Here is a 27,441-nt window from a genome sequence, read left to right as displayed (position 1 = left end):
GACTATGGGCTAGCTGAGGTGGTTGGGGCTGAGGTGGTGTGTGGAGGAGGTGTTAAACGAGACTTTGTTGTGGTATTTGCTCCCCCCAAAACCAATTCATGGAATAGAGAGGAATATAAAAGGAAGATGGAGGACACAAAACGATGGATAGAGTATTTGATGGAAACTAAAGAGAAACTGGTAATGATGGGAGATTTGAACAGCAAAGAGGTGAAATGGGAAGAGTGGACTGTGGATGGTAGCAATGATTTATGGGGTGGAGAGCTGCTAAGAATGGCAATGGAAAACTCATTGACACAGTGGGTGGAGGAAAATACTAGATACAGAGATGAGGATGAACTGTCACGACTGGACTTGATTTTCACTAAAGAGGCGGAGTTGATAGAAAACATGAAAGGTGGGTGTCCAATAGGGAAGAGTGATCATGTGATGATTGAGTGTGTATTGAGGGAAGGAAGAATGGAGAGAAGGAATAAACATCACAGAATAGGAAGATTCATCTACGGTAAAACAGATTACATCAAATTAAGAAATTACTTTGAGCAATCAGACTGGAGAGTTTTTGAGGATGCATGTGGAATTGAGGATAAATGGAGAGAGTTTATGAACATTTACGAGGAAGGGGTCAATAAATATGTGCCAAGGGTGAAGAGGAAACAAAAGAGGATCCAAGTATGGTTTAATAAATGCTGTGAGGAATCAAAGAGGAAGAGGGACACAGCTTGAAAAAGGTGGATGAAGAGAAAAGGATCTTTAGTGTGGGATGAGTAAAAAAGGCAAGGAATGAGTACACACGAATAAGGAGAGAAGAGGCCAGAAAGTATTAAATTATATTAGGGCGGGAAAAATGTAAGGATGAGCCAAGATTATTCTATAGATTTGTTAATGGGAAATTAAAAAATAAGAAAGAAATAAGCAAGCTGAAAATTGATGGAGAATTCATTGAAGAGGAAACACTCATGACTGAAGAGTTGAATAAGTGCTTCCAAAAAGTTTTTACCAATGAAAGAACCTTTAATAAACCAAAGATCGAACTGACAGAAGAAGAAGGCCTGGATGTAATTGAAGTGTTGGAGGATGAAATGTGTGAAATGCTGGAAAGATTGGATGTAAGGAAAGCACAAGAGCCTGATGGAGTATCAAATTGGGTGTTGAGGGAATGTAAGGATCAACTGGCGAAAAAGATTTGTGGCCTCATATTGAAATCTCTGCAGCAGGGGCAGGTGCCAAAGGACTGGAAAAAAGCAGATATAGTACCCATATTTAAGGGTGGAAACAAGGAAAATCAAAAACTACAGGCGGTGTCATTAACAAGTGTTGTGGTTAAACTGTGTGAGTCAGTAATAAAGAAAAGATGGAATGATTATCTAGAAAGGAAGAAAATATTGACTAATGGGCAGTTTGGATTTCGGAAAGGCAGATCATGTGCAACAAATTTATTGTGCTTCTACTCTCAGGTCATAGATGTGGTACAAGAAAGGTTAGGATGGGTGGATGAAATTTATCTAGACTTGAAAAAAGCATTTGATAAAGTCCCTCATAAGAGATTGATCTGGAAAGTGAGAGAACATGGCAGGCTGAGGGATAGGCTTTTGGAATGGATCAGTGATTTCCTGACTGGAAGAGAGATGAAAACAGTAATAAGAGATAGAAAATCAGCTTGAAGGGAAGTGACTAGTGGAGTACCTCAGGGGTCAGTTTTGGCACCGTTACTGTTTGCTGTTTACATAAATGATATGACGAAAGGAGTGAATAGCTATATGAGTTTGTTTGCGGATGATGCCAAATTAATGAGGAAAATAACTAAGAAAGAAGACTGTGAGGCATTGCAGAGGGACTTAGACAAGATCTGGGAGTGGAGCAGAGAGTGGCAAATGGAATTTAATATCAAGAAGTGTGGAGTGATGAATTTTGGTAATAGCAGTATGAGACCACTGTACAGATATAAGATAGGGGATGAGGAATTGGAAATAAAGACTGAAGAGAGAGATCTGGGAATAACTGTGACGGAGGGACTCTCGTCAGAGGTTCATGTAAAGAGGAAATCTGGTGAAGCGTACAATTTACTAAGGAACATAAGAACTGCATTCTGCTACATGGATGAAGAGATGATCAAGAAGTTGATTGTTACAATGATTAGACCCAGGTTGGAGTATGCAGCAGTACTTTGGTCTCCAAGAATGGCAAGGGATAAGAGGAAGCTGGAACGTGTGCAGAGGGCTGCAACAAAGCTGCTCCAAACCTTGGTGAATCTGTCTTATGAGCAGAGACTGGAAAAATTGAGTCTGCCGACACTGGAAAAAGAAGGAGAGGAGACCTTATCACTATGTATAGGATTCTGTCTGGCAGTGAGAAGTTGGACCGTGATGATCTGGTGGTGAGGGATATGAGAAGTGGGAGGAAGCATGGGAGAAAAGTGAAGATGAGTGTGTGTACAAAGGACATAAAGAAATACAGTTTTCCACAAAGAATTGTGGGGATCTAGAATGGGCTGGAAAAGAAGTGATTGAAGCAAAAACAATTCACGGACTTAAAGAAAAGTTAGATAAGAGTAGATATAGAGACGGGACGCACAAGTTTGAACTCCTCCTCCCGTAAACAACAACTAGGTAAATACACACACACACACACACACACACACACACACACACACAAATTTTGTGCCATTAAGAATAAGATTGTGGAAAGATAGGAAATGAAGACATAAAAACCAGTCATGAAGAAAAGACCTTGGGGTGACAATGACACATATAAACAAAATAATTGGAAAGTAACAGGAGGAAAATTGAATTATATTAGGACAAATTATAACCATATAAGGGAGTTCTTTAATTAAATTGACTGGTCCGTGGTATACTAGGAAAGGGATATGCAATTGAAATACGATAAATTTATGGATTTGTATAACTCTGCTGTGAAAAAGTTTGTGCCATATCACAGAAAGAGGACTTTAAATAATAAACAGTGGTTTAATAGAAATTGTGAAGAAGCAAAAAAGAACAAAGAAAAGGCATGGAAGAAACTTAAGAAAAACAGTGATGTATTATCAAGAGAAGTTTACAAAACAGCAAGGAATAGATATGTTGAAGTAAGGAGAACAGCACAGAAGGAATATGAACAGAGGGTGGTGGAAAACTGTGATAGTGACCCAAAAATGTTTTACAAATTCATAAATGGAAAACTAAATACAAGGGAGGCAATAGAAAAGGTAAAAATGGGAAGTATATGAGGATGCTGGAGATATAGCTGAAATTTTGAACGACAACTTTTGCAAAGTGTTTACAAAGGAGGAGCATTTTATGGGAGGAAGGCCTACGGAAATAAAGCAAATGCAGGACATCATGGTTACTAAGGAAGATGTAAGGATAATTATAAGCAATCTGGATATTAATAAATCAATGGGGCCTGATGGCATATCTGGGAGGTTGCTAAATGAATGTAAGGATCAATTGTTGAACCCCGTATTTGATATTGTGGAAACCTCCATACGAACAGGATTAGTCCCGAAAGAGTGGAAAAGAGCTGACATTGTGCCTATATATAAGAATGGTAATAGAATGGAACCGCTAAATTATAGACCAGTGTTGTTGAATAGTATATTGTGCAAGGTATGTGAAGAAGTAATTAAAGCTAAGTGGAGTGAGTATCTAGAAAGTGAAAACATTCTGAGTGAAAGACAGTTTGGTTTCAGAAAGGGAAGATCGTGCGTATCCAATTTATTATGTTTTTATTCAAGAGTGACTGACATACTACAACATAGAGAGGGATGGGTGGATGCTATCTACCTGGACTTGAGAAAGGCCTTTGATAAAGTACCACACAATAGACTGATGTGGAAACTAAAGAAGATTGGAGGAATAAATTATAAACTAGCAAAATGGATGTAGAATTACTTAATGGGAAGAGAAATGAGAACAGTGGTGAGAGGAAAGAAGTCCGAGTGGAAGAAGGTAACCAGTGGAGTTCCACAAGGGTCAGTGCTGGGTCCCATCATGTTTTTGATTTATGTTAATGATATGCCAGTAGGAATTGACAGTTACATGAACATGTTTGCGGACGATATTAAAATTATGAGGAGTAAAGAATATTGAAGATTGTAACAAGTTACAGGAAGATCTTGATAAAATATATGAGTGGAGTAAGGAGTGGCAGATAGAATTTAATATAGACAAGACCCATGTTATGAAAATGGGAAGAAGTAGATACAGACCAAACAGGGATTACAGGCTGGGTGATGAGAAAATTAAAGAGACCAATGAGGAGAAAGACTTAGGAGTAACCGCGTGCAAAACACCCTTGTCACCGGAGAAACACATTAACAAGATTTTTTGGAAAACACAACATGCTTCAAAATATTGGCCTTGCATTCCACTACCTAGATGAAGGAATGATGAAGAAGATATTATGTACCTTAATAAGACCCCAGTTAGAATATGCAGCATGTGTCTGGTCACCGCATATGAAGAAAAATGTGAAGAAGGTGAAAAGGGTACAGAGGCTGGCAACAAGGATGGTACCACGACTCAGGGAGTTAGACTATGAGGAAAGACTGAGGGAACTGGGGCTGACCACATTAGGAGAGAGAAAAACAAGAGGAGACATGATAACTATGTATAAATTGGTGAACAAGATTGACATACTGGACAGAGAGTTGATAAAGGTGACCACAAGTAATCATTTCCGAGGACATGGAAAAAAGCAAATAAAAGACATCTGTCTAAATGACGTGAGAAAATACAGTTTCCCGCATTGTAGCATTGATATGTGGAATAAACTGAGCAGTGATGTCGTTAACGCAGTGTGTGTCAATCAGATGGAAGAGAGATATGACAGGAATGGACAAGGAGACAGGTCACAGAGAGCTTAGCTCGGGTCCTGTAATACACAAATAGGTAAATACAAATAGGTAAATACACGAGAGACACGGTAGAGGAAGGATGCACTGGCGCCGTTCCGACAAGCAGGTGATCTTCACTACATACCTGTTGTACAGTTTTTACAGTGGCCTGGGCAGGTAGTGTGGACCCATTTTTCTTCATGCAATCAATTATTAAGGAATGATGAGTGAAAAAGAGATTCCATCAAAATACAGACATGAGATTGGAGGAGAAAAAGCTGATGATGACTATGCTAGTGCGAGTGAGCGTGTATTCGAAGGTTTCGATACGACGACTACTTCACTACTAAAGAGAGTGTCAAATATTGAATGTAAACTAGATAAATTGATAAAGGAGAAGATGGAATGAAGGTGAATGAAGAACAGGATAAAGAGTTTATAAAACTGAGAGAAAGGATAAAAAAAAAAAGTGGAAGAAAACGAAGCTAGGCTAAGAGCGGAAAACGAAGAACTGAAAAAGGAAGTAGCTAACTACAAAAAGCAGATGGAAAAAGGACTCGGTAAAGCCGAGAAAGAAAAAGAGAAGCTGAAAGATCTAGTAAACAAGGAAGAGGAAAGAGTACAGAACGTGATTAAAAAAGAAGTGTACAAGCATGGAGAGTCCAAGATAAAAAAAATAAGGCTGATTTTCAGGTGATTTAAGAACAACTTAAAGAAAAAGAAGAAAATATGACAAGCAAAATGATAGGAGTCCTCAAGACAAAAGAAAATTTAGTTAGAGAAATTGCAGAATAAAAGAAGAGTGTAGTCGTATTTGGAATAAAAGAAAAAATATAAAATATAGACCAAAAAGAGAAAAAGAAGAAATGAAATCAGTCAAAGACCTACTGAAGAATCTAAACGACGAAGATAGGCAGAACTTGGAAGAGGAAGTAGAAGAAATAAACAGAATGGGACCATATCAAGAAGGAAAACGAGACCAATTAAAATACTACTAAAATCACAAGCAGCAACAGAAGAAATATTATATAGAACAACAAAACTTAGAGAAACAGAAGGCTGCAAGGATATCTATATAAAGAAAAATAGAAATGAGGAAGAAAGGAAGAGATACAATGAACTGGCAGCAGCAGTAAGGGAAAAGAATAATGAAAGGTCAGAAGAGGAGAAGAAGGCATTTTTTTGGAGAATTCTAGGAGACAGGATAAGGAAATGGTATATAAACGAGAAGGAAGAGAAAAAGTGGAACAAGTTTAACTAAAATGATAAAGGCAAAAGACTAAAAATGATGTATACGAACATAGACAGGGTTTTATCAAGTAAATTAGAATTAAGAGATTACATAAAGAAAGAAAATCCAGATATTGTATGCCTGGCTGAAACAAAACTAAATGAGGCAATCAAAATAGACTTGGATAATAGGTATAATGTATGGAGAAGAGACAGAGTGGGTAAAGGAGGAGGAGGAGTCATGATTATGTTAAGGAAGGAGATAGTGATAAATGAAATGGAATGTGGGGAAGGAAAAGCAGAAGTATTGTATATTAAGATGCATATTAATAAAAAAGAGTTAACAATCATTGTAACATATGTGCCACCAAAAACAAATTCATGGACCAATCAAGAATATAAAGACATGATAGATGACACAATAAGGAGTCTAATGAGAATCGTTAAAGAAAGGAGAAAAGTGATATTAGTAGATTTCAACTGTAAAGAAGTGGACTGGGAAAATTATGAAAGTGGTATGGGGGAAGAAGCCTGGGAGAAAGATTCTTGAACCTAATGATAGACAATATGATGGACCAGAGAGTAAAGGAATGCACAAGATTCAGAGGAAACGACGAGCGAGATTGGACCTAGTTTTTACAAGGGTATACAAATGAATGATGATATAAGATATAAGTGCCCATTGGGAAAGAGTGACCATGCAATATTAGAAATAGATATAGAAGAGAAAGGAAGATAGAGACGATTCATACAAAGGAGACCGATTAAATTACAGAAAGGCTGATATTGAGAATCTCAAGAACTATTTTAAAACGTAGACTGGGAGGAGATGGAAAACTCAGAGACGGTTCAAGAGAAATAAATAACTTATTTTGGAAATATACAAAACAGGAGTCAGGAATATGTCCCAAAATATAGACCTAAAGAAGAAGGAAAGAAAGATTGGTTTAATGCAAGGTGTGCTAGGCAAAGGAGAAAAGAGATGGAGCATGGAAAAGGTGGAGAAATAGAATCCAGCAAATAAGGAAAACTTCAAGCAGCGAGAAATGAATATGTTAAGGTGAGGAAGGAAGAGGAAAAGAACTTTGAAAAGACATTGTCGAAAAATGTAAGGAGCAACCAAAATTGTTCTATAGATTCATAAATGGAAAAATTAGACAAAAGAAACAATAGAAAGGTTAAAAGGAGAGAACGGGATGGTGGAAGACCCAAAAGTATGGCAGAACTATTAAATAAAAAATTCCAGGAGGTCTTTACTAAGGAATCCAAATTTGAGAGGCCACAGGGTAATAGAGAGACAATCTATATGAAAGAGATTAAAGTAACCAAGCTTGAAATAAAAGAGTTAATGAAGGAACTGGATGAAGAGAAGGCAATGGGACCAGATGAAGTCTCAGGCAGAATACTGAAAGAATGTAGGGAAGAACTAGCAAGTCCTATATACAACATCATAAAATGCTCAATAGAAAATGGAACAGTACCAGTAGAATGGAAAAGAGCTGAGGTGGTTCCCATATATAAGAGCGGAAGGAAGGAAGAACCTTTAAATTACAGACCGGTATCACTAACTAGTGTAATATGCAAGATGTGTGAAAGAATAATAAAAATAATAAAAAAACAATGGATCAAAATCCTTGAAGACAACAAATCAATATCAAATAGCCAATTTGGTTTTAGAAAAAGACGGTCTTGTGTAACTAATTTATTGAGTTTCTATTCTAGAATAGTTGATAGAGTACAAGAGAGAGAGGGATGGGTTGACTGTATTTATTTGGATTTAAAAAAGGCGTTTGACAAAGTGCCACATGCAAGATTACTGTGGAAGTTAGAGGAGAAGGGTGGCTTAAAAGGAAGCACATTGAGAGAGAGAAATAAGGATGGTAGTTAAAGATATGAAGTCCAAGTGGAGAGCAGTAGAAAGCAGAGTGCCACAGGGGTTAGTATTGGCACCAATACTTTTCCTCATTTATATTAACGACATGCCAGAAGGAGTGAACAGCTACATAAATCTGTTTGCGGACAATACAAAACTGTGCAGAGTTATAAAGCAAAAGGAGGAGAGGATTGTGAAATACTGCAAGAAGACCTAAATAAGATCTGGGAATGGAGTAAGAAGTGGGAAATGGGATTCAATGTAAACAAAAGCCATGTCATGGAAATGGGAAAGAGTGAAAGACGACCTGTGGGAATCTATAAGATGGGAGATGGAGTAGAACTGGAGAGTCAAAAAAGAAAAGGACTTAGGAGTGATGATGGAAGAAAACAATCAACCAGTAAGCCATATTGATAGAATTTTTAGAGAAACATATAATTTGCTAAGGAATATTGGAGTAGCATTTCAATACATGGACAAAAAATGATGAAGAAATTGATAAGTACTATAATAAGACCCAGATTGGAATATGCAGGAGTAGTGCAGACCCCTAATAAAAAGAAACACATAAGGAAATTGGAGAGGCTACAAAAAATAGCTACAAGAATGGTTCCAGAATTTGAAGGGATGACATATGAGGAGAAACTAAAGGCTATGGATCTACCAACCTTGGAACAAAGAAGGGAGAGAGGAGACCTAATACAAGTTTATAAATTGATCAACGGAATGGACCAAGTGGATAATGAGAAACTGATCTTGAGAGAAGAATATGACATCCGAAGCACAAGATCACATAGTAAAAAGCTGAGAAAAGGAAGATGTCTGAGAGATATTAAAAAATATAGTTTCCTGCAGAGATGTATTGAGACGTGGAACAGTTTGGATGAAGAAGTAGTGTCTGCAACGAGTGTGCATACTTTTAAAATAAGATTGGATAAGTGTAGATGGAGACGGGACCACACGAGCATAAAGCCCAGGCCCTGTAAAACTACAACTAGGTAAATACAACTAGGTAAATACACACACACACACACACACACACACACACACACACACGTACCACCTAAGACAAATGCATGGTCAGTACAGGAATATGAAGAAATGATAAGTGATACAGGAACATGTCTGGAAGAAATGTTGGGTGGCTGTGAACGAACTATAATGATGGGAGATTTTAATTGTAAAGAGGTGTGTTGGGAGGACTGGTCAATGGAAGGATCAGAGACAACATGGGGAAATACACTATTGACACTGGCAATGGAAAATGTGTTAACTCAGTGGGTCAAAGAAGATACTAGGTTTGGAGGAGAGGGAGCATCGTCAAGACTGGACTTGGTCTTTAGTACAGAGCCAATGGTCATTGAGGAGATGAGGGTGGAGTGCCCTTTAGCAAAGAGTGATCATGCAGTTTTGGAGTTCAAGGTGATAGATGAAGAGAAATCTAGAAGAAATGAAGAATATAAAGTGGGAAGATGGAATTATGCCAAGACAGATTTTGGAAACCTAAAGAAATTCTTTCAAGAGACAAATTGGATGAAATTCAAGAGTGCTAAGGAGCAAATGAAAAGTGGAAGGAATTTATAAAAATATACAAAGAAGGTGAGAAAAATTTGTACCAATAAGACAACATAGAGAAGTTGGAAAGCAGGACTGGTTTAACGATAGATGTGAAAAGGCTAGAACAAGAAAAGAGGATGCATGGAAGAGGTGGAGAAGGAAAAGACGGATTAAGCAGTGGAAAGTTACAAAAGAGCAAGAAATGAATATGTGTTGATTAGAAGAGAAGAAAGAAAGAAACAAGAAAAGGATATAATTGATAAATGTAAAGACCAACCAAGGCTTTTTACAGACATGTGAACAACAACATCAAAAATAGAGAAAGTATTGAAAGTTTAGAAGTAAATGGAGTATGCAGTGAGGATCCCAGGAAATGGCAGAGGCTATGAATGGATGCTTTGGAAGGTATTCACAAAGGAGACTGCTTTTGACAAACCACTGGTAATGGAACAGAAAGGGATTATGAAGGAGTTTCAAGTAACTGTGGAGGAGATCAAGAATATGATGGGGAGTTTAGAAGTGAGAAAAGCTGTGGGACCTGATGGGGTATCAGGATGGATTTTAAGAGAATGCAGGAGCAACTGGCAGAAAAAGTTTGTGAAGTAATTGATGCCTCATTAAGGGAAGGTGTAGTGCCCCAAGACTGGAAAAGAGCTAACATTGTCCCAATCTATAAATCAGGTAACAAGAGAGACCCATTGAACTATAGACCAGTGTCACTTACAAGTGTGGTAGCTAAGATGTGTGAGAGGGTGGTGAAGAATAGATGGACAGACTTCTTGGAGAAAAATGACATACTTTGTGAGTGTCAATTTGGTTTTAGAAAAGGGCGTTCATGCACGACAAACCTGATATGTTACTATTCGAGGGTGATAGATGTAATACAGGAAAGAGATGGTTGGGCTGATGGAATATATCTGGATTTAAAAAAGGCCTTTGATAAGGTACCACACCGGAGACTGATCTGGAAACTTGAAATGGTAGGAGGAGTGCATGGCAGTTTACTAAAATGGATGGAAGACTTTTGGTAGGAAGAGAAATGAGAACAATAATTAAGGACAGACCATCAGAATGGGGCTTGGTGGAGAGTGGAGTTCCACAGGGATCAGTGTTGGCACCAGTAATGTTCGCGGTCTACATAAATGACATGGTGGATGGGGTGTCCAGTTATGTGAGCCTATTTGCAGACGATGCAAAATTGTTAAGAAAAGTGAGATGTGACAAAGATTGCGAACTACTCCAGGAAGACTTGGACAGAATATGGAAATGGAGCTGTACATGGCAAATGGAGTTCAACACGACAAAATGCAAGAAAATAGAGTTTGGCAAGAGTGAAAGAAGAATCAGGAGTATGTACAAGATAGGAAATGAAGACATAAAACCAGTCATGAAGAAAAGACCTTGGGGTGACAATTACCAATGACCTATCGCCAGAGAGACATATAAACAAAATAATTGGAGAAGTATTGAACTTATTGAGGAACATAAGAGTGGCGTTCGTATATTTAGATGAAGAAATGATGAAGAAAATAATTACTGCAATGATAAGACCGAGGCTTGAATATGCAACAATACAGTGGGCTCCGAACTTAAAGAAACACATAAGGAAACTAGAGAAAGTACAGAGGGCTGCAACAAAATGGTGCCTGACTTAAGAGATTTGACTTATGAAGACAGACTGAAAAGAATGCAACTTCCGACCCTGGAAAACAGAAGAGAAAGGGGAGACCTGATAGCAATATACAGAGTGATGATTGGCATGGAAAAATGGATAGGGAAGATCTGTGTATGTGGAATGAAAGAATGTCGAGAGGGCATGGGAAAAACTAAAATGGCCACTTATAGGAGAGATGTGAAAAATATAGCTTCCCTCATAGAAGGGTGGAAGCATGGAATAGTTTAGACGTGGAAGTGGTCAACGCAAGGAATATTCATGATTTTAAGAAAAAGCTGGACATTAATAGATATGGAGACGGGACAACACGAGCATAGCTCTTTTCCGTATGTTACAATTAGGTAAATACAACACACACACTATTGTGCAAGGTAAATGAAGACACACACACACACACACACACACACACACACACACACATTCAAGAGTGACTGACACACACACACAGAGAGGGATGGATGGATGCTATCTACCTGGACTACCTTTGAATAGACTGATGTGGAAACTAAAGATGACTGGAGGAGTAAATGATAAACTAGCAAAATGGATGGAAAATTACTTAATGGGAAGAGAAATGAGAACAGTGGTGAGAGGAAAGAAGTCCGAGTGGAAGAAGGTAACCAGTGGAGTTCCACAAGGGTCAGTGCTGGGTCCCATCATGTTTTTATTTATGTTAATGATATGCCAGTAGGAATTGACAGTTATATGAACATGTTTGCGGATGATACTAAAATTATGAGGAGAGTAAAGAATGTGGAAGATTGTAACAAGTTACAGGAAGATCTTGATAAAATATATGAGTGGAGTAAAGAGTGGCAGATGGAATTTAATATAGACAAGACCCATGTTATGAAAATGGGAAGAAGTAGATACAGACCAAACAGGGATTACAGGCTGGGTGATGAGAAAATTAAAGAGACCAATGAGGAGAAAGACTTAGGAGTAACTGCAAAACACTTTGTCACCGGAGAAACACATTAACAAGATTTTTGGAAAACATACAACATGCTTCAAAATATTGGCCTAGATTCCACTAATGATGAAGAAGATATTATGTACCTTAATAAGACCCCAGCTAGAATATGCAGCATGTGTCTGGTCACCGCATATGAAGAAAAATGTGAAGAAGGTAGAGAGTACAAAGGCTGGCAACAAGGATGGTACCAGGACTCAGGGAGTTAGACTATGAGGAAAGACTGAGGAAGCTGGGGCTGACCACATTAGAAGAGAGAAGAACAAGAGGAGACATGATAACTATGTATAAATTGGTGAACAAGATTGACATACTGGATAGAGAGTTGATAAAGGTGACCACAAGTAATTATCTCCGAGGACATGGAAAAAGGCTAATAAAGGACATCTGTCTAAATGACGTGAGAAAATACATTTTCCCGCATCGTAGCATTGATAAGTGGAATAAACTGAGCAGTGATGTCGTTGATGCAGTGTGTGTCAATCAGATGAAAGAGAGATATGACAGGAATGGACAAGGAGACAGGACACAGAGAGCTTAGCTCGGGTCCTGTAATACACAAATAGGTAAATACAAATAGGTAAATACAGACACACACACACACACACACACACACACACACACACACACACACACACACATGGTAGGAACACATGAAATTTTCAAAGCAATGTTTAGAAGCAAGAAATAGGGCAAATAGGATCCTGAGTTTTATAAATAGAAATGTTAGTTATAAAAGAAGGAAGTGGTGAGATATAATTCCTATGAGGATTTAGAGTATTGATACAGGTGGAATTATAGGCAGGATATCAACATGTTAGAAGAGTTCAGAGAAGAGAAAGGATGATACCAGCATTAAAGCGCCTGGAGTATAGAGATAGATTAAAGGAATTAAACATGATCTGAGAGGAGATGATAAGAGGGATATGATAGAGTTATTTAAAATGTTCTGATACAAACTACATAGATGTGAGATCATTAGAGGAGAAGTGGACTAGAAATCATGGCAGGAAGATTAGAAAGAAGGCTGCAGGTTAGATATAAAAAAATTTCTTTAGTCATAGTGGTAGACTTCTGGAATGCATTGAGAGAGAAAATAGCACTAGTTTGACAATGTTTAAAAACAGATTAGATAAGAAAATTTATTAGATTTATAAATGATAGAGCTGCATGATAGATAAAAAATTTACTATAGTTAAACAAGACATGATTCATGATGGGGATCAAGATTGTAGAGGAATTGTGAGAACTGAATGAAAAATATTTAGAATTAGAAAAGAGTGATGAAGTGTATCAAGACTGATGACAGGTGGTTCGACTGATAAGGAAAAGATGGGCCCTGGAGTGATATTTAATAGAGAAAAATATCATAAAGTGGATGACAGAGTACTTAAAAGATAGAGAAATTAGGACAATGATAAGAGATACCACATCAAGCTAGAACAGTTACCAGTAGTGTACCACAGGATTTGGTGCTGGCACCAATTATGTTTCAAGTATAAGTCAATAATATACAAACAAGCCTAGAGGGTTTTAGTAGTTATATAAATATCTGCAGATGATGCAAAGCTTTTAAAGGTAATCAGGAACATCCGTGACTGTATGAAATTGCAGAAAGATATAGACAAGATCTGGAATGGAGAAAATGGAAATGAATTTCTACAGGAAATGCATGAATGAAATGGGAAAAGAATAGAAGATATATGTGGAAATATAAAATGAAAGAAGCGATTATAAAGAAAAGGAGTGAAGAGAAAGATCTGGGAGTAATCATACTTGCCACCATGACTCAAGAAAGACATACAGTAAATGGACTTTTTGCTGGAACATACAAGACATTAACTAACATCAAGGTGGCGTTCAATTACATGGATAAAATTATGATGAAAAATATATTAACCATTATGATAAGGCCTAGACTGGAATAAGCAGCAGTGGTATGGTCACCATACAGGCAGATAGATATAAAGAGACCAGAATTGAAGAATCCAAAGGACTGTTACAAAGATGATCCCAGAAATAAGGGATCCTACCTATGAAAAAGACTGAAAGAAAGGGAGCTACCAATCTTGGAGAATAGACAGGAGAGAGTGGACCTAATAATAATGTACAAGTTAGTAAACTGTATGGATAAGATAGATAGACAAGACCTATTAACACTGACAGAGGATGGAGATAGACGAACAAGAGGATATCCCAAAAAGATCAGGAAAAGTGAGTATCTGAGGAAATTCTGTTTTCCAAATAGGATGGTGGACATCTGGAATGGATTAAGTGATGAGATTGTAACAGCAGAAAGTGTGCACAAATTTGAGGAAAAGTTAGATCAATGTAGATATGGAGACAGGAAAGATATGAGTATGAAAAAATACAATAGGTAAATACAACAGGAAATAGATATTCATACATACAGGATAAAGGAAAGGAGACATACACAGTAAATGAAATGATGATGATATGGAAGATGATGATAGACAATCTAACACTCTAGAGAAAAGAAGACAATGGAATTTAAGGAACACACACACACACACACACACACACACACACACACACACACACACACACACAAAGTTTAATGCAACTTGTGTTAAGGCTAAGGAAAACAGAGATGTGGCTTGGAAAAGATGGAAAAGAGCAGGAATATACTAAATAAGGAGAATTATAGAGTGGCAGAAATGAGTATGTGAGGGTAAGGAGGAGGAAGAAAGAAAATTTGAAAAGATATTGTAGACAAGAGTAAGGAACATCCAAAATTGTTTTACAGGTTCATAAATGGTAAACTTAAAAAGAGAGAGTCCATTGAAAGATTAAAAGGAGAGCAAGGGATAGTAGATGACCCTAAGAATATAGCGGAATTGCTAAATAATAGGTTTCAGCAAGTATTTACTAAAGAAACAATGTTTGTAAAGCCTCAGAATGTACAAGGAAATGTGCACATGGATGACATTAAGATACCTAAAAAGGAGTTATATAAAATGTTGGAGGAACTTAAAGATGATAAAGCGATGGGACCAGATGAAGTTTCAGGAAAATTATTGAAGGAGTGTAGAGAAGAATTGATTGATCCATTATATGATATTATAAGGTGCTCATTAGAAACAGGGGAAGTACCAGTAGAGTGGAAGAGAGCTGAAGTGGTGCCCATTTATAAGGGAGGCAGTAAGGAAGAGCCTCTTAACTATAGACCTGTGTCTCTAACAAGTGTGGTCGGTAAGATTTGTGAGAGGGTGATAAAGAAATATTGGATACGGTTCCTGGAGGATCATAAGTTATTATCGGATCATCAATTTGGCTTTAGGAAAGGGAGGTCATGTGTAACAAATCTACTGAGCTTTTATTCAAGAGTGGTTGACAAAATACAAGAGAGAGAGGATGGATGGACTGTGTATATTTGGATTTAAAGAAAGCTTTTGACAAGGTACCTCACATGAGACTGCTATGGAAATTAGAGATTTATGGAGGACTGAAAGGAAAAGTGTTAAAGTGGATGGAAAACTACTTGAGATGGAGGGAGATGAGAACGGTAATAAGGGATGCAAAGTCGGACTGGTTGGTGGTGGAGAGTGGAGTCCCACAAGGCTCAGTGCTGGCACCAATACTTTTCCTTGTATATATTAATGACATGCCAGAGGGAGTAAACAGTTATATTAATTTGTTTGCGGATGATGCGAAGTTGTGTAGGTGTGTGAAGAGTGAAGAAGATTGTGAAATTTTACAGGCAGATCTGGATAAGATTTGGGAGTGGAGCAAGAGGTGGCAAATGGAATTTAATCTGAGCAAAAGTCATGTGATGGAGATGGGAAGAGTGGAAGACGGCCAAGAGGGTCATATAAGATGGGTGAAGAAGTAGTGTTGAAAAAGGTGGAAAAGGAAAAGGATTTGGGAGTGATAATACAAGACCATGGGCAGTTTGAGGCTCATATTGATAAGATGTTTGGAGAAACGTATAATTTGATAAAAAATATTGGATTAGCCTTCCATTATATGGATAAAGATATGATGAAGAAATTAATTAGTATGGTAATTAGACTAAGATTGGAATATGCTGGAGTGGTTTGGTCCCCTTATAAAAAGAAGCATATAAGGAAGTTGGAGAGATTGATGTTGAGAGAGGAAAACTTAAATAGAACTACAAGATCGCATAGTAAAAACATAGCCAAGGAATATGCTTGAAGGATGTGAAGAAATATAGTTTCCCACAGAGATGTGTGGAGGTGTGGAATGGTTTGAGTGAGGAGGTGGTGTCAGCGAGGAGTGTGCATAGTTTTAAAGGAAAGTTGGATGTGTGTAGATATGGAGACGGAGCCACACGAGTATGATACCCAGGCCCTGTAAAATTACAACTAGGTGAATACAACTAGGTGAATACAAAAAAAAAAAAGAGAAATGCAAAACATCAATCAAGATAATTGAAGATGTGACATGTCCATAGAAATCAATGCACTTGGTGGTTGCAACTCCTATGGCCAAAGAAGCCCAGAAATCACCTGTATCAGTTTCTAGCAACTTCTGGCATTTAACCCACCTGTTCCTTCCCTCCCACACTTCCTCACTAAAATGCACCTGAGGCAGTCCTGTGGAAGTGGAATTTCAGCGTTCCTTTGTTTTCACTGGGATTTTAAATTTAATGTCCAGCTGCTTTTTCCCCACATTACCTTTACTTAGCATTTATGGGGTGAGAACCACAAGCAAAGAAACCAGGGATAGGACAATCACAATAAAAGTGGAATGTGTTTCAATTAAAGAAATTTGCAGGTGAGCTGGCCACTACAAAGCTACTGTAATGAATATGTGTTGATTAGAAGAGAAGAAAGAAAGAAACAAGAAAAGGATATAATTGATAAATGTAAAGACCAACCACAGACTTCTTGGAGAAAATGACATACTTTGTGAGTGTCAATTTGGTTTTAGAAAAGGGCGTTCATGCACGACAAACCTGATATGTTACTATTCGAGGGTGATAGATGTAATACAGGAAAGAGATGGTTGGGCTGATGGAATATATCTGGATTTAAAAAAGGCCTTTGATAAGGTACCACACCGGAGACTGATCTGGAAACTTGAAATGGTAGGAGGAGTGCATGGCAGTTTACTAAAATGGATGGAAGACTTTTGGTAGGAAGAGAAATGAGAACAATAATTAAGGACAGACCATCAGAATGGGGCTTGGTGGAGAGTGGAGTTCCACAGGGATCAGTGTTGGCACCAGTAATGTTCGCGGTCTACATAAATGACATGGTGGATGGGGTGTCCAGTTATGTGAGCCTATTTGCAGGCGATGCAAAATTGTTGAGAAAAGTGAGATGTGACAAAGATTGCGAACTACTCCAGGAAGACTTGGACAGAATATGGAAATGGAGCTGTACATGGCAAATGGAGTTCAACACGACAAAATGCAAGAAATTAGAGTTTGGCAAGAGTGAAAGAAGAATCAGGAGTATGTACAAGATAGGAAATGAAGACATAAAAACCAGTCATGAAGAAAAAGACCTTGGGGTGACAATTACCAATGACCTATCGCCAGAGAGACATATAAACAAAATAATTGGTGAAGTATTGAACTTATTGAGGAACATAAGAGTGGCATTCGTATATTTAGATGAAGAAATGATGAAGAAAATAATTACTGCAATGATAAGACCAAGGCTTGAATATGCAACAATACAATGGGCTCCGAACTTAAAGAAACACATAAGGAAACTAGAGAAAGTACAGAGGGCTGCAACAAAAATGGTGCCTGACTTAAGAGATTTGACTTATGAAGACAGACTGAACAGAATGCAACTTCCGACCCTGGAAAACAGAAGAGAATGGGGAGACCTGATAGCAATATACAGAGTGATGATTGACATGGAAAAAATGGATAGGGAAGATCTGTGTATGTGGAATGAAAGAGTGTCGAGAGTGCATGGGAAAAAACTACAAATGGCCACTTATAGGAGAGATGTGAAAAAATATAGCTTCCCTCATAGAAGGGTGGAAACATGGAATAGTTTAGACGTGGAAGTGGTCAACGCAAGGAATATTCATGATTTTAAGAAAAAGCTGGACATTAGTAGATATGGAGACGGGACAGTACGAGCATAGCTCCTTTCCCGTATGTTACAATTAGGTAAATACACACACACACACACACACAAAAAAAAAAAACTTAATGGGAAGAGAAATGAGAACAGTGGTGAGAGGAAGGAAGTCTTAGTGGAAGAAGGTAACCAGTGGAGTTCCACAAGGGTCAGTGCTTGGTCCCATCATGTTTTTGATTTATGTTAATGATATGCCAGTAGGAATTGACAGTTACATGAACATGTTTGCGACTAAAATTATGAGGAGAGTAAAGAATGTGGAAGATTGTAACAAGTTACAGGAAGAACTTGATCAAATATATGAGTGGAGTAAGGAGTGGCAGATGGAATTTAATATAGACAAGACCCATGTTATGAAAATGGGAAGAAGTAGATACAGACCAAACAGGGATTACAGGCTGGGTGATGAGAAAATTAAAGAGACCAATGAGGAGAAAGACTTAGGAGTAACCGTGCAAAACACCTTGTCACCGGAGAAACACATTAACAAGATTTTTTGGAAAACATATAACATGCTTCAAAATATTGGCATTGGCCTTGCATTCCACTACCTAGATGAGGGAATGATGATATTATGTACCTTAATAAGACCCCAGTTAGAATATGCAGCATGTATCTGGTCACCGCATATGAAGAAAAATGTGAAGAAGGTGGAAAGGGTACAGAGGCTGGCAACAAGGATGGTACCAGGACTCAGGGAGTTAGACTATGAGGAAAGACTGAGGAAGCTGGGGCTGACCACATTAGAAGAAAGAACAAGAGGAGACATGATAACTATGTATAAATTGGTGAACAAGATTGACATATTGGACAGAGAGTTGATAAAGGTGACCACAAGTAATCAGCTCTGAGGACATGGAAAAAAGCTAATAAAAGACATCTGTCTAAATGACGTGAGAAAATACAGTTTCAATTAGGTAAATACACACACACACACACACACAGCATGGGAGAGACAAATCTAATGATGGAAAATATGATGGAACAGAGGGTGAAGGAAAATACTAGATATAGAGGAGATGATGAACTGGCTAGACTGGATTTGGTGTTAACAAGAGAAGTGTACCTATGTGGAGATATACAATACAAGTGTCCTTTGGGAAAGAGTGATCATGTGGTTATGGAAATGCAGATAGCAACAACACAGCGAAGGAAGGACGAGACATACAGGAGTGGTAGATTGAATTATAGAAAGATGGACACAGAAAGTTTGAAAAATTATTTCAGAAAATTAGATTGGGAGATGTTACAAATCAGAGAAGTGCAAAAGAAATATGAGATTTTATGAAATATTATAAAGAAGGAGTTATGAAATTTGTACCAAAGTATAAACCGAGAGAGGAAGGAAGAAAGGATTGGTTTAATGCAACTTGTGTTAAGGCTAAGGAAAAGAGAGATGTGGCTTGGAAAAGATGGAAAAAGAGCAGGAATATACTAAATAAGGAGAATTATAGAGTGGCGAGAAATGAGTATGTGAGGGTAAGGAGGAGGAAGAAAGAAAATTTGAAAAAGATATTGTAGACAAGAGTAAGGAACATCCAAAATTGTTTTACAGGTTCATAAATGGTAAACTTAAAAGAGAGAGTCCATTGAAAGATTAAAAGGAGAGCAAGGGATAGTAGATGACCCTAAGAATATAGCGGAATTGCTAAATAATAGGTTTCAGCAAGTATTTACTGAAGAAACAATGTTTGTAAAGCCTCAGAATGTACAAGGAAATGTGCACATGGATGACATTAAGATACCTAAAAGGAGTTATATAAAATGTTGGAGGAACTTAAAGATGATAAAGCGATGGGACCAGATGAAGTTTCAGGAAAATTATTGAAGGAGTGTAGAGAAGAATTGATTGATCCATTATATGATATTATAAGGTGTTCATTAGAAACAGGGAAGTACCAGTAGAGTGGAAGAGAGCTGAAGTGGTGCCCATTTATAAGGGAGGCAGTAAGGAAGAGCCTCTTAACTATAGACCTGTGTCTCTAACAAGTGTGGTCGGTAAGATTTGTGAGAGGGTGATAAAGAAATATTGGATACGGTTCCTGGAGGATCATAAGTTATTATCGGATCATCAATTTGGCTTCAGGAAAGGGAGGTCATGTGTAACAAATCTACTGAGCTTTTATTCAAGAGTGGTTGACAAAATACAAGAGAGAGAGGATGGATGGACTGTGTATATTTGGATTTAAAGAAAGCTTTTGACAAGGTACCTCACATGAGACTGTTATGGAAATTAGAGATTTATGGAGGACTGAAAGGAAAAGTGTTAAAGTGGATGGAAAACTACTTGAGATGGAGGGAGATGAGAACGGTAATAAGGGATGCAAAGTCGGACTGGTTGGTGGTGGAGAGTGGAGTCCCACAAGGCTCAGTGCTGGCACCAATACTTTTCCTTGTATATATTAATGACATGCCAGAGGAGTAAACAGTTATATTAATTTGTTTGCGGATGATGCGAAGTTGTGTAGGTGTGTGAAGAGTGAAGAAGATTGTGAAATTTTACAGGCAGATCTGGATAAGATTTGGGAGTGGAGCAAGAGGTGGCAAATGGAATTTAATCTGAGCAAAAGTCATGTGATGGAGATGGGAAGAGTGGAAGATGGCCAAGAGGGTCATATAAGATGGGTGAAGAAGTAGTGTTGAAAAAGGTGGAAAAGGAAAAGGATTTGGGAGTGATAATACAAGACCATGGGCAGTTTGAGGCTCATATTGATAAGATGTTTGGAGAAACGTATAATTTGATAAAAATATTGGATTAGCCTTCCATTATATGGATAAAGATATGATGAAGAAATTAATTAGTACAGTAATTAGACCAAGATTGGAATATGCTGGAGTGGTTTGGTCCCCTTATAAAAAGAAGCATATAAGGAAGTTGGAGAGATTGCAGAGAATGGCAACAAAAATGGTTCCGGAATTGGCAGAAATGACCTATGAGGAGAGATTAAAAGAAATGAATTTGCTTACCTTGGAACAAAGAAGAGAAAGAGGAGATTTAATACAGGTTTATAAACTGTTGAACGGACTGGATGAAGTGGATAATGAGCAAATGATGTTGAGAGAGGAAAACTTAAATAGAACTACAAGATCGCATAGTAAAAAGATAGCCAAGGAATATGCTTGAAGGATGTGAAGAAATATAGTTTCCCACAAAGATGTGTGGAGGTGTGGAATGGTTTGAGTGAGGAGGTGGTGTCAGCGAGGGTGTGCATAGTTTTAAAGGAAAGTTGGATGTGTGTAGATATGGAGACGGGGCCACACGAGTATGATACCCAGGCCCTGTAAAATTACAGCTAGGTGAACAACTAGGTGAATACACACACACACACACACACACACACACACACACACACACACACACACACACACAAAAAAAAAAAAAAAAAAAAAAAGAAATGCAAAACATCAATCAAGATAATTGAAGATGTGACATGTCCATAGAAATCAATGCACTTGGTGGTTGCAACTCCTATGGCCAAAGAAGCCCAGAAATCACCTGTATCAGTTTCTAGCAACTTCTGGCATTTAACCACCTGTTCCTTCCCTCCCACCCCTTCCTCACTAAAAATGCACCTGAGGCAGTCCTGTGGAAGTGGAATTTCAGCGTTCCTTTGTTTTCACTGGGATTTTAAATTTAATGTCCAGCTGCTTTTTCCCCCACATTACCTTTACTTAGCATTTATGGGGTGTGAGAACCACAAGCAAAGAAACCAGGGATAGGACAATCACAATAAAAGTGGAATGTGTTTCAATTAAAGAAATTTGCAGGTGAGCTGGCCACTACAAAGCTACTGTCCAATACATCTTGAGTTTCTATCAAGTGTTATACCCCCCAAAACCCCATCCTAGACTTTTAAAGAAGATAGTGGGAGGACTGAATTGTTGCTGAAGAGAGTAGAGATAAAATATTCCTTCATTTTAATCCAAGGATTGATACATAGGGACTTTCATCTGCTAAAAAAAAAAAAAAAACATTTAAGCCATCAAACTATACAACAAAGGCTACAGAAGGACCTTCGTACCATGTGGCAGTAAAACAACTTCTATTATTCAAGATAAAGAAAAATTAGTTGAATTTGCCATAAAATAAGAACACTGGAAAGAGTTAAAACTATTGGATTAAGGTGTTATTCAGAAATAAAATTCCTTCTGTGTAGCAAGAGTTAAGGTTGCACATGTCAGGAAGCCAGTGAAGTCCAATAGGTTCATGTCACAGTATTCAGTTAAAATTGTGAAATATTCTGATTATGTTATGGCCTGATATGTGTCTAATGTTAAAAAAACACATTTTACCATTTTTTGAGAAACATGACAGGGCTGCATTTAAGCATGATAGTGCCCTGTACTTAAAGAGTGTTTATTTTACCATCATGGATTGACCTAGAAACTCTGCAGAGATTAATCCTAAAGAGAACCACTGGGATTACTTCAAGAACCACAACACTCTATGCATGATCTCATCCACCATTGCTCTGAAGGAAGGCAATAGGGAGCTTGAGCAAAACCTATATAAAAATAATTTAACAAACTTGGCCAGATCCATACCTAGAAGATTCCAACAAGTAATCAAGAGTGAGGGTTAAATGCCAAGATATTAATTTGTAGATATGGAATTTTGTTTTCAGCATATTTCTAACCATGTCCAAATATTTTTGTTACTTTAGTTGATAAGTTGCATCTTCCATGACTGACTGTATATACCCATTCAGGATAGTTAGAAGAACAGTGTGATGAAAACAGAAGTGTGCACCAATCAAAGGAGACAAAATAAACAGATGTGGGACAAGGACAATAAAATCCAAAATCTGGCTATTACATATGAATAAGAATAAATACAACTCAGTAAAAATATATATTCTCATGCATTACCTAAGACAAAATAAAAAATAGAATAACACTAAATTAATAATTAAAACTATTCCTAGCACTTCTAGAAATAAAATTTTACTTTATAAATAAAAATTGCAACATTGAACAATATACATTTAGTTCAGCCACACATCCTCACCTGTCCTTGTTGGTGTGAACAGCAACCCCATTATGAGTCCACACTAGGGTGGGTTCTGGCATACCCACAGCCCCACATGGGAGACTCATCCTCCCTCCATGCTGCTGTTACATTCCCACCTACAGACCACACACCAGCTGCCACTGTCATCAGGGGAAAAACAATAGGAGGTCTTGGACAAGAATGTAGGGATGCTAAATATTACCAATAAGTACGAAGTGGCCAGACATGTAGTAGCATAGTACGTACAAAAAACTTAAATTCCTTTCCACCAAGGGCTGATAGTGATTAAGAATGTGAATGATGAGTGTATAGAGGTATGGTGCTGTGTCTGGGCCAACCCATGTGGCATGCAACTGGCCTGGTATATACAGTACTGTACTAAATAGATAAGTGAATACAGTACAGGTAACTCGATTTACATGTTTGATTTACGATTTTGTTATAATGCGACCAAAAAAATATTATAATTAATTCAATTTGCGCGATCGGTTTACTTTTACGCGATTTGGCCCAACCGCATTTTCAAACTGAGCGCCAGACGCAATTTCAAACTGCATGCCAGAGAGTTCCGCAGCCAGCCACGGTGGGAGCTCCGCTCTTCTCATGCCTCATTTGCAGTCTGCCAGCACTGAGTAGACCGAATCTCTTCAATCTGCCTATAATTCACCAAGATGGCCCCAAAACGTCCTTCATCATCTTCTGCATTTTATTTTTGATAAGTGAATTTTTGATAAAGTGGAAAAGCTCAGAGGAAGACAGTGACTGACTGTGGTGTGAGTAGTGAAGGCAGTGACGCAGTGAGTGTTGTGTTTACGCATATATTCTTTATTTTGTTGTTTTCTCTTATTATTTTTGCTTTCTCTTATCATTTCTTGCTCTTCCTTTACTTTAAATACACTTCTAGTATTTAGAATGGTAAATAAGTTAATTTAGCAAAATAAATAGAGTACAGGAATACTCGATTAACGAACAGGATAGGGATGTCAAAGTTGTTCGTATAGTGGAAATTCATTGCGGACGTAATTTTCATATAGGAAATTATGGAAATAGGGGATGCGTTCTGGGCTGGTCCCAACATACCACATGGATTAAAAAAAAATTAAATATTTTCTATTATTTTTTACAAACCTTGAAGAAAGGATTGTTTTGTAATGCATAAAGTGAAATCTTACATGGAATACCAGAAAATAAAGCAGAGATGAGATCGGCCACAAATGAAGCAGAGACTCACGGTGACTCAGCTTCTTCTTCTTATTGTGACCCTTTTAGCCTGTGTGTTGTCTTTCACGATATTAAATTTATGTTTCACTCCTCATTGCCTGCTATAATGGATATCATATCATAGTATTCATATGCTCATGCCATGAGGATAACCTTGACTCCGTGGCGGTGGTGATGGTGAATTACTAAGGAAATACCGCGCTATTTCATTAGTAATTCACTATCACCACTGCCAGTGAGGTTATCCTCAAGGCATGATATATGAATACTATGATATGATATCCATTATAGCAGGCAATGAGTGGAAACATAAATTTAATATCGTGGTGAAAGACAACACACAGGCCTGAATAAGAAGAAGCGAAGAAGAAGTCGCTGTGAGTCTCCGCTCATCTGTGGCGATCTCATCTCTGCTTTATTTTTGGTATTCCATATAAGATTTCATTTTATGCATTACAAAACAATCCTTTCTTGGGGCAAAGGTTGTAAAAGCAATAGAAATGTTGTTTTGAACATAAATGCATATATAAAAGTAACACCACCTCCAGAGGTGGTGTTCCCAGCAACCTCAGAGCAACCTGATAGCAACCTTGTCACCGTCCTCAAGCGTTCATGGAAGTCATTTCGCGGCAGGATGTTGCTCTGACATTAAAGAATCTTGGATCCAGCTTCAGGAGCGCTAGAGACAGAGGTAGGGAGCCAGCCGATCACAGCAAAGCTGCCGTGTTCGTTCCTCACCTGGCAAATTCAAACCCAGAAAATTCACTAAACAGATGTGATTGTACGTTATGTGGACTTTTTGGCCTAACTTTATATAGTACGTTAAACCGGAAATTCATTAGACGAACATTCATTAAGCAAAGTATTACTGTATTTTGTACGAATCATTTTGGACCACATCCCATCCCGTATTATCTATTGTTTCTTATGAGAATTACATGTTTGTTTACATAAATTTTGATATCTGCGATGCCTCTTGGAACACATCTATCACGTAAATCGAGTTACCTGTATACATAGAGAGCATTCAAGAAAAATCAAATGAAATGAAATGTCATCAGTTCTCTGACCTACCTGAGTGTGAAGGTTTGACCATCACCACACTGCTTGGTGGTCCCTCACCCTTCCTTGTGGCTGCTGTTATCCAAACCTGCATATCAAAGCAGACATATTGCATTTTCTATTGTTAATGCTGAAAAGTTTTATATAAACACTAAATACAATGGACTTCTGAATCTTCACTGTACAGCTAGTATATCATTATATGTATATTACTCTAATGAATGTTTCCCACTATTACCACCTCCACCACTGCTCCTAGCTGATGCTTATGATGTTACTGATACACCTGGTATCAAGTTAAATATGTGTACATCAGCACACTATTAATGAAGTAGTAGTTGTTGATGCTGCTGCTGCTGCTGCTGCTGCTGCTGCTGCTGTTGCTGCTGCTGCTACTGCTGCTGCTACTGTTGTTGTTATTGTTGTTGGTGGTGGTGGTGGTAATGAAGGATAACTCTCACTCACCTTATGAGCAACATGGGATAAATCATGGAGGGTCACATGGGTTAACTGAGGATCTACACGTCGACTGATTTCTCCCGCAGTGCTGGTGCCCATAGCCTTCCAGTACACAGTGTAGCGTGTGAGGCGGCCATGAGGGTATGTGGGAGCCCAAGATACTACAGCAGCTCTTGGACCAGATGCCACAGCCTTCACCATTGTCAGTGCTTCAGGGACTAAGAATTGGGGGAGGAACAAATTTTGTAGAGGTACTGGTGATGTGGTAGGCATGAATGAGATCCTACAGTAACAGTTTCATTTAGGGTTTATGCTTAATATGTATCCATAGTGGTATATAAATCTAAACATACAATAGGTAATGAAGAAAATTGGTTATTTACAATGAAAAAGAAAGATAACTTTGATACTAACCATCCTGATGTGTGGTACAGATTAGAGGTGTTGAGGCCACTCCTTGCCCTGCTCTGGTTGAGGCTGCCACAGTCACAGAATAGTTTGTCCACGGTCTCAGGTTATCCAATTGAGCCCGCAGGTCTTTTGACATCATAGCTGCTTCCTCACTGCTGTCTTCCGTTGCTGCCGTTTTCCAGAAAGCCACTCGATAACTGGTTACAACACCATTCCTTTCAGAAGGTGGAGGGGGGCATCCAAGTCATGACAAGACTAGTTGAAGACACCCCATCACACCTAACTTTGCCAGGAGGGGCACTGGGCTCTGTGGACACCAAAAAAAAAGTCATTCCAGCTTTACATGATTGCATAAAACTAAACATATTTTTACAGTTTATGTATACTTTCATAATGTTTGCTTCAGTATTTTGAAACAAACTTACTATCTTCTAGGGTGATAGCAGTAGCTGGTGGTGAAGTTGGTCCTGTGCCTTTGGAGTTGAAAGCCCGAAGAACCACAGAGTAATGGGAGTGTGGGCTGAGGCCAGACACTCGAGCACTAGTGACGCCTATGCTACCCACTCCTCCCACTCGTGTGAAGTTGTAGGCCCCTTCAGCTTCACTACTCCACACAAGTAACCCAAGCAAGAAGTGGGATTTGTAAGGTGAAGTATGAGTGTTCAATTGAAAACAAAATTTATTTACATTGCAAAACAAAACAAGCATAAACCACTTTTGCTAACCTGGCCAACTTATATCCCAGGTGGTAACCAAGCAAGTACCATGTGTGGAATTGTGAGGTGGTGGCTCCCAGCTGACTCGCAGTGCTGACGAGGACACTGCCATCACCTGAGGAGGCACAGACATTCAAAACAACCACACATCTCCCTTTAGCCACTCTCTGTATAGAGAGAGAGAGAGAGAGAGAGAGAGAGAGAGAGAGAGAGAGAGAGAGAGAGAGAGAGAGAGAGAGAGAGAGAGAGAGAGAGAGAGAGAGAGAGAGAGAGACTCTTCTTATCAGTAACCCCAAGGCAATGCAATTTCCACCACAAAGAATACAATCA

At 38.2% G+C, this 27,441-nt stretch overlaps 2 protein-coding genes across 3 annotated transcripts in view; both read right to left on the bottom strand.

Moving 5' to 3' along the window:
• The window catches only part of LOC123520746 (Down syndrome cell adhesion molecule-like protein Dscam2), a 51,076-nt gene extending 24,946 nt beyond the window's left edge, over positions 1 to 26,130 (bottom strand). For both annotated transcript variants that reach the window (XR_006679357.1, XM_045283309.1), the window contains exons 1-3: positions 25,991 to 26,130; positions 25,538 to 25,613; positions 23,240 to 23,382 (exon numbers count right to left, since the gene is read on the bottom strand). Coding sequence is in view for 1 of the 2 variants with exons in the window: in XM_045283309.1 (XP_045139244.1) it covers positions 23,240 to 23,328 (89 nt within the window). In the remaining variant the exon portion in view is untranslated. The remainder of the gene's footprint in view (positions 1 to 23,239; positions 23,383 to 25,537; positions 25,614 to 25,990) is intronic.
• Positions 26,131 to 26,826: 696 nt separating this feature from the next.
• The window catches only part of LOC123498191 (Down syndrome cell adhesion molecule-like protein Dscam2), a 68,838-nt gene continuing 68,223 nt past the window's right edge, over positions 26,827 to 27,441 (bottom strand). The window contains exons 11-12 of the mRNA XM_045245356.1: positions 27,121 to 27,226; positions 26,827 to 26,915 (exon numbers count right to left, since the gene is read on the bottom strand). Of these exons, the coding sequence (XP_045101291.1) occupies positions 26,827 to 26,915; positions 27,121 to 27,226 (195 nt within the window). The remainder of the gene's footprint in view (positions 26,916 to 27,120; positions 27,227 to 27,441) is intronic.

The sequence above is a fragment of the Portunus trituberculatus genome, chromosome 47, assembly GCF_017591435.1.
Source record: "Portunus trituberculatus isolate SZX2019 chromosome 47, ASM1759143v1, whole genome shotgun sequence".
NCBI classification, from domain to species: Eukaryota; Metazoa; Arthropoda; class Malacostraca; order Decapoda; family Portunidae; genus Portunus; species Portunus trituberculatus.
Note: the sequence above shows the minus strand (reverse complement) of the source record. Positions and strands in the feature narration are given on the sequence as shown.